This window comes from Homalodisca vitripennis, chromosome 5 (genome assembly GCF_021130785.1).
Source record: "Homalodisca vitripennis isolate AUS2020 chromosome 5, UT_GWSS_2.1, whole genome shotgun sequence".
NCBI lineage: Eukaryota > Metazoa > Arthropoda > Insecta > Hemiptera > Cicadellidae > Homalodisca > Homalodisca vitripennis.
In genome coordinates, this window is record NC_060211.1 from 23,611,579 (window position 1) to 23,620,577 (window position 8,999).

At 31.1% G+C, this 8,999-nt stretch overlaps 1 protein-coding gene across 4 annotated transcripts in view; it reads right to left on the reverse strand.

Annotated features, from left to right (window-relative positions):
• The window catches only part of LOC124361850, a 28,766-nt gene extending 22,053 nt beyond the window's left edge, over window positions 1-6,713 (reverse strand). For 2 of the 4 annotated variants that reach the window (XM_046815878.1, XM_046815882.1), the window contains exons 1-2: window positions 6,394-6,712; window positions 6,215-6,317 (exon numbers count right to left, since the gene is read on the reverse strand). In XM_046815878.1, the coding sequence (XP_046671834.1) occupies window positions 6,215-6,260 (46 nt within the window). In that variant the 5' untranslated portion in view covers window positions 6,261-6,317; window positions 6,394-6,712. Of the gene's footprint in view, window positions 1-6,214 lie in introns of all 4 variants that reach the window. The other 2 variants (XM_046815881.1, XM_046815880.1) reach the window with 2 other exon arrangements.
• Between the last annotated feature and the right edge of the window lie 2,286 nt (window positions 6,714-8,999).

Below are 8,999 nucleotides of genomic sequence, written 5' to 3' on the forward strand. Positions count from 1 at the left end.
TATAGTGACGGTGTACAATTCATGTTTATAGCTTTTTATTACAGTCATCTCCCTAAATTCTTCTTTATCTTCGAACAAACATCTCTTTAAGTTTTCGATATTTATTGTTTTATTTACAACGCTTCTCTTAATTCCTTTACACCTAACTGGATTTTTGTCTAGATATTTGTACGAGTACATCTTTGATCTTAAACCACAAAATTCTTCTAATATCTCGCCGTTCAATTCGTCTTTGAATTTCCCTATTACCTTCTTATTTTTAGTAGTGAAACATTCATGATCTTTTGGATAGTCGCTCGTATCGAAATCATCTATATTTTCTTTAATAATTTTAAAGGGATCTCGTTTCAATTCTAGGAAATAACTGTCTGTATCCATGTAACACAGATTCAAATCTGGATCAAACTTCTTTAATTTGTTGTAATAAAACTCGTACATTAGCAATTTTGAGAGGTCGAGAACTGAAAATCCTATGTAAATCGGTTTGTTAAATTTAACCTTTTGTTTGTACATGTGACTCGCTATACAGTTGTCGTCAAAGATATTGAAACATTTGAAATTCGTTTTCTTAGCTTGTTTCATTGAAAATTCTTCGTTTCCTAGTTTAATATCACATCTATTTCTTACATTTTCCATCGATTTTCCAAAAACCGAGTTGTTCATAAGCTTATAAAAGTCCTTCTCAAAGTCACTTATAGCCTTGGTTCTCATACTAGTATTAAAATCGATATATTCTTTCATGAAAGGTTTCTGATCAAACGCAATAACCCTATTCACATGTTTTAAAATCATACCTTGTTCTAGATAGAATTTCAAATTTCTAGAATGAACAACATATTCTGTTTTGTTTAAAAGAGTTGTGCAAAGTTTGTTGTTATAATGTTCTGGAGCAAGAGGTAAATCTTTGTGATGTTCATGCAAATTTGTTGGATATTCAAGATCAACTTCTAAAATATATCCATAATCTTCGTCGCCAGTGAGTTCCAAAATTGTTTCTTGCCATTCTGCTGTTGTATACGTTTTAGGATCCATCCACTTGATTTCGTTATATGGTAAATTTTGCATAAGCCCGTAACCATAAAGGTTGTTTGCATCGACGTACAACAGATAGTTTTCAGGCTTTGATTCATCAGAATCTTTCAAATATTTGTTATTTGCTTTAACGTATCGTTTAATACATTGAGAAATGCCTCCGCGAATACCTTTTTCGATCATCAAATACATATTATAATCACTAATTAATTGTAATTCTATATTCGTTAATTTTAACATAGCATCCCAAGCAAGACTGGGAGCTGTTAAATAGTGTGCTGGATCAAGCTTATAGCAATTCAAACAAATGTTTCTGAAATTTTCAAAGATATCAGCGAGCAATAGAACATCTTGAATGTTATAGAGATCGGAGTAATTTCCTAGATTTTTTACTTTTAATTTGTTCCATACATTTAAGTAGTGTTGAAAATCTTTCTCAGATATGCTCTCGTCTGTCAAAAGTGAATAGAAATCTTGAATTCTCAATTCTTCTGTGTAATCAAGTTTTTCAATACTATCGATAAATTCATAGGGAAATATTCCTTTTCCAGATAGAATTTTAAAGATTTCTTCTTCGTCATTTGGTTGTCTATCTAGAATTGCGTTCAGACCATCTTGTATAAAATGATTTGTATGCTTGAAATCATCTCTCTTTAGATTTTTAGCTAACTTTTCAATAGACGATGCCATAAATCTGAACGTGTCTACGAAAGAAAACTTGATGAACTTTCTTGGTTTATCATCTTCAAACTCATACCCATATCCTGAATTTACTGAATAATTTATATATTTCTCATCGGTGTTTGCAATCAAATCAACATTACCATACTGTTTTGCCAACTCTTTTACGTACAAATGAGTATCATAACATGACATATTGTGACAGAAAACTGGAATATTCTGAGGAAATTTGAGATTCAAGTTACAAGATAAATGAGCTGAACCTCTAAATTTACCTGTTAAATGACAATGATCTCGTACTTTTTTTCTTGTTTGATTATCAAAACCCTCACATTCACAAATATGACAAAGACTAGAATTTTGGTACGCAAATTCTTCTTCTTCGGTCAATTTCATAGGTATTTTATTCTTAGAATTATACTTTTTAGCTATGTATTTCGATAATTTATTAAGTTCTTCAAACAATTTTGCAGGAACATTTGGCAAATCTTCTTCATTTTTGGCTCGATAACATATCGGCTTGTACATACGATTGGTCACATTAGACACTAAGTATAGAGTAAAACCATATGGAATGTGCTTCTGAATCTTGGTTGTAGTCGATCTTTGAGGATTATTCTTACATGTCGGTATTTTCTCTAATATACTCTCAAAATCCATATAAATTACGTACGGATGGCTAAACTTCTTTTGATAATTAGTAAATTTAGTTGTTTGACCAGGAAACGGCATAATTGGTTTACAAACTTCATGTTGCTTACAAATTTCTAAATGGTCTGCTAAATCTCTAGATTTGTAGAAATGGCTTAAACATCTCCTACATAGAAATTTTTTATTTTTACACTTAGATAACTGAGAAAATACGAGTTTATTTAAATCTGTTATCAAAACATAATGAGATTTTTCATCTTGTTTTACATACAATAAATTGATTTCTAATTTGGCGTCATAAACTTCTGAAATTTGCAACGGAACAATATTGAGTTTTTCATCAAAACTATAGACATTGATAGACATTTTCGAATAATTATACTTTGCTTTACTGCTTCGTTTTTCAAATAATTGTATATCTTTTAAAGACATTGGATACTCGAAACCTGAAAATATCTCGTCATTTACAAATTTTTCATATTGTTTTGATCTTTCGCAGTCTCTTTCGGGTTTTTCAATAGCACATCGGATAGAATAAATAAAGCAATAATCATCTTTATTTTTGATATTTATACAAGCTTTCTTATCTTTGATTTTCTTTGGTAAATCGATATATGATCCTGCGTTCATAAATTCGTGTTTATTAAGGCTCAAAATCAGTTGTTTGCAGCGTTTTAATGTCCATCCAGAACCTCGATTTGGATGATTCGTTTGTTCTCGATGTGTTAATTTATTAAATTGCTTAGTAATAAAGTCGTTTATGTCAAAGATTTCGTCTGCTTTTATAGTAAAGTACATTGGACAAGTTTGTGTTTCACCGTTCACTAAAGTACGTTCGTATTCGCATTCCAAAGAGAGATAACCCTTCATATTTTTAACATTTTCTTGAAATTTCTCGATTAAACTCTTAATTTCTGGACGCAAAATAGAAAGATATTTGTAAATTGACATGGAATTATCGTTTAAATTTGTTAAAATGTATTGCTTGAAAAGACCGTGTATTGAGGATAAAACTTCTACATCAATGATATTTTCTGGTTTCTCATTAAGAGTTTTGTCAATTTCTTCGATCATTTCAGACTTAGTTTTATCGTTTGTTTCAATGGACAATTTCTCAGCGATTGATTGAATTTTTTCATCTTTAAATAGATTGAGATCTTTTTTACTTTCCTTAAAATTTTTCTTTAGTTCACGCAATTTTTCTATATTATACATGTTTTGGTGATCGGCAATTTGATTTTCTTTAGCCCAAGTCTTCAAATAATTTAGTTCTTTTTCATAAATATCTTTATTTTTCAGATGATTCTTTGACTTATAATGCCTGGTAAAATGATGTTCAAAAACATCTTTTTTGCAGTACGGGCAGGATACCTTTTTCCTCTCCATATTTAAAGAGCAAAAATTTGAAATCTGTCAAGTTTTACTATTTAGTAAAATATCTTTTTATTAAGCTGAAAAATAGCAATAATTCAGTAGATTTCTAAGGGTTTTTATCAAAATTTGATAAAAATCAGCACAATTTATGTAGAAACAGCGTTAAATGTTTCTATTTATATAGGAAAAATTTAAAGATTTTGATACAAATCAGCAGAATTTATGATTTAACAGCGTTAGATTCTTCTATTTATATAGGGAAAATTTGTATAACTCAAGACTTTGAAAAGTGGAGAATTTTACTAGAATTTGACACAAATCAGCACAAATTGTAGTAAAACAGCTGTAGATTCTTCTATTTATTATAGAAAAATCTGTAAACTAAGACTTAAAATTTTTGAAAAAATAGTATAATTATAGGACAAAATAGTACTATATTGGTTTGTAGGGGGCAATTTAAATTCTTTATACTATTTTTTCAATATTTTTTTTCTTATGTAAATGGAGCTACTAAAGGAATTAAATGAGGTTGGTGATTTAAAGTTCAAAGAATATAAGAAATTGATTGATTTAGAAGAAAATAAGAAGTATAAAATTGTGACATTGGATAAAATGAAAGATAAATTCGGGTTTACAATAATTGCCGAGTTGGAAGATTATAAAGTACACTTGCCAAACAGATTTTTGACTGTTTTGGATGAAAAAAAGATTAAAGAATTGAACAAAAATGAAAAATTACACTTGGTTGTTACTGGAAAGAAGACTATTAAAGATAAAGACTGTGTTACAATTAACTTCGTGGAATAAAGATTTCGAAGATTTCTGGATTTTTTCATTAAAACAGCTTAAGAAATTAGAAGCCTACAATGAACAGTAAAACAGCTATAGATTCGGTTATTTTACATTCGTGATTTCTTAGATTTTTTTATTGTTCAATGGACAGTATTTTACATTGATTTTCTGACTGTCCCAAAAGTGCGCCAGAACCCTTACATTCATATCTACTTATAGCTTCATTATAATACGATTTTAAAAGCATAAAACTTAATTCAGTTAGCTCAAAATTAATTAAAAGTATAATCGTGTATGGAAATACATTTAAAATTAAAATCGTGTGTTTTGTTATTGACTAATGGCGGCAAAAACTGTGACATACCTATCTTATTTGTTTCACAGGCAGTCACATTTATCCTGGAAAATATGTTAGGTAATTAAATGTTGTTTTTTTGTTCTAATTACACAGTAACTATATATTATATTTTAATTTGTAAATTAGATTAATATTTACACGTTAATTTCTAAGATTGGAAACAAGCAAAAACATATTGTTCTTTGAAATATCTATTATGTTATTTGGTCCGAAATTTTCTTCTTAAGACTTTGAGAGTTTGCTTTCAGTCATTTGGATAGTCATAAATATCGATGATTTGAATCACTCGACAATCATCCGATTGTGTTGGTGGCAGTTTATTATACAAGCCCAGCCTACAACACTCGTTATTCGCTTGTTTTTATCGAACAATTTGATATACTATCCAACTTTGATATGTAATGATTGTACACAATAAGAGTTACCATAACAAGAAGAATCTCGTACATAACAATTTTAAAAACACAAATTTAACACTAACATTACAAAACAACAAAACCAACTAGGCCTATGGCCTAGACTTAGATATCAAAGAAACCTTACAATATTTATAGTAACTTGCACAGCTTGATATCAATGAGTACGTACAATGGAGGAAAGAATTCTCCCTATGGGTTACAAGGAGCCAAACCCACATGTTGAAGCCTGTTTTGATCAATCTCATTCTGGTTTGTTTATTATTTATGTAATTTCTTATTTATTTATTTATGAGTTTTCCTATATACTTATATTTTAATTTAAAACTTATGATTGTTATTTAGGGCTATAGATACTTTTATATCAATTGATAGTCTAGGATTCGACATGCGAATATTAGGTACCAATGATTATATTGTTCGATATAAAAAAAACCAGGTCTGCTTATCGTACTTTACCCGCCACTCAAACAAACCTTGTCACTTGTGAAAAATATCTCACATATTTTTCTCTTATTCGCCATTTTCAAAGTCTCTAAATATTAGTTACTTCTTGCTGATTATTGTTTATCTTAAAAATACTATTACTAATAAGTTGAAATTATAGGCTATGCTAAGTTAAATAAATTGTAATATAGAATTATTCCTTTATTCAAAAACATCGAACCATTCAATAAAAACAACTAAATAAGGAGTGTAAGCAGCTTATTAAAATGTACCCCTCAAATCTGATTTTCAATAGCAAGTTTGATTAAAATTATGACTACAAAAACGCTTAACATTGGGGAAACATTTTTAAGGGACTAGTCACTGGCCATTTGATAGGGCCAGGGTTCACACACCAAACCAACTATTCTTACACAAGTACCCTAGACTAGATAAATATGGATGGTAATTCATGTTTACTTACAGAATAAAGTCAGTAAAAGAACAGCTTGAATACAAAATCTTTTCATTTTTATAGAATAGTTTGAAAGGCAGTAGCAATTCAGTTGTTAACAGTGTACATTAAGTTCAGTCTAAAACATTTCGGCTTTCAGCTCAATTGGATCTAGGCTAGTGAGTTCTCTTTAGGGTTGGTAAATTAAAGCTTCACGATCTTAGGCAAATCTCTCACCACACTGCACCTTCACCTTAGGAGTGTCATTCACTACTTAAAAAAACTTAAGTTACTGTTTTAAACAGTTAATTTGGTTCCATACAGGTAGGTCAGGTAATAAATGACCAACACAACTAACAAAACATTAAATAAACAAATAATATAACCACAATATGTCAAATACAGAACGACAATCTTTATAATACAGGAACACACACCGACACCGAAATGTATTAAAACATTTAAAACAAAACAAAAACAAACATGGAGTTATTCAGTACAAAGAACAGAAATGACGTCATGTAAACGACCCCTCCTAAACATTCCAATCAAAAGTATTCCATGGTCAAACAAACATATGCAAAGAAACACAAAGAGGACGAAAGGAAACAAAGAAGCGCGTTATGCATAGACAAGAACAGAACACTAAAAAGTATAGTACCGATACACTATACATTGTTTACAGTAAAATAATAATCATAATATATTCATTAAAATTGCAATATTTTCTGTGAACATAAATTATCTGAGAACAAGAATTTTGAATGCTGTGAAATAATAACCGAAGTAGATGATAAGAAAACCATTATTGGCATCCTATATAGGAGCCCTGATGGAAACATTGACATATTCCAAAACAAATTAACACTTTACCTCTCTAAATTAAACACCAAAAGAGAACAATATAATACTAGGTGGTGATTTCAACCTAAATATATTGTGTGAAAATAAAACCATATTAGATTTTAAAAATAGTTTAACAAGTTTTGGCTTGAATCTAACTGTAAAAAAGAGGCCACCAGAGAAACTGATACCTCTGCCACTTTGTATCGACAACTTCATTACAAATTTTGAAAAAACACAAAAACGAAGTAATCGAACCACTCCTATCTGATCACCATGCCATATCACTAAATATTGATACTCACAAAGGGAAAAATTGTAAAACTAAAAAACAAATAAGAAGCATGAAACAGAATAACCTAGATGAATTAAAACTTAGACTGAGAAATGAAGATTGGAGAGATTTTTATAAACGCCCTAAATATAAATGACAAATATGGAGCTTTTATCAAAACTTTTGCATACCACTACAATATAGCCTGCCCTTTAAAAGAAGTTACCATAAAAGAAAATCACAGAATTAAATGGATGACAATGAAATAAGCAATTTAAAGAACAGGGCATATGAATTGTTTAATAAATGGAAAATAAACAAAAATTCAGAAAACAGACAGAAATACAATTCAGCCCTTGAGACTTACAGATTAAGAATCAAGTCAACAAAAGCAGAATGGTTTAACAAAATAATAAATGAATCTGACAACAAACAAAAGGAATCCTGGAATGTTGTAAATAATTTTAGAGGAAAGAGCACTGATAAGATAAACAAATATTGAAATAATTAATGGAAACAAAAAAATAAATCACCCAAAGCAGATCGGAGAATTTTTTAACAATTACTTCATAAACATTGCAGACCAAATAAATGAAAATTTAAACTATTGCTCTGATGACAATGACGGTCCAAACATAGACCCTAACACAAAACTAAAATCTTTCAGGCCCATAGATGATAGAATACTAAAAACACTTTTTTTCAAAACTCAAACCGAAAACATCGGCCGGAGTGGATGGTCTATGTATGAAGGCTATTAAATTCTGTCAAAAGGAACTGACTAAACCCCTTGTGGAGTTGGTGAACGCCTCCATAAACAGCTGCACCTTCCCGGATGCCTGCAAGGTGGCCAAGGTGAGGCCTCTTTTCAAAAAGAAGGGTGATGAGTCCGATGTCTGCAACTATCGTCCAATATCGCTCCTTCCGGCAGTATCCAAAATCATTGAGAGGGTAATCTGTGACCAGCTGACTCTCTACCTGGAGGAAAATAAACTCCTGGTGGAGAGGCAGTATGGCTTCAGAAAATCCAAATCAAACCAAACTGGCCTTAATTGATTTTGTAAATGGTTGCATTGATGCGGTCGAGGCTGGTGAGACGGTATTTCGGCTGTTTTGCTGACCTATCGAAGGCCTTCGACTGTGTCAATGCGGTCATTTTATTGAAGAAATTATCAGCTCTGGGCGTTCAAAATTCTGCCATCGCATGGCTAACCTCATACTTGACCAATAGGTATCAGGTAGTGGAGGTTCTCAGCACAAACCAAATTCAAAATTAAATCCACACTTTCACGACCCATGTTTGATCCGAAATGGCGTGCCACAAGGTTCAATCCTGGGCCCCTTTGCTTTTCCTGGTTTATGTAAACAACATAACCAGTAAGATTCCAGTGGAAAATCTTTTACATATTCGCTGATGACACTACCCTAGTTACCAGGCACAGAGATTGTGGAGTCCTGGAATTAGAATCCTTCATCAAAGCAAACAATCTAGCCCAATTTTTTGAAACAAACCACCTCAAACTCAATCAAGAAAAAACAAAATGCATCTGCATCCAAACAAAACAAAAGAAAAAATTCAAAAAATTCCTGGACTCCTAGCTTGTGCATAGGTGACAGGGAGATGGATGTCACAAAATCAGCAGAACTGCTGGGGGTGATATTGGATGATGGGTTAGACTGGACTCAATGAACAGTTGG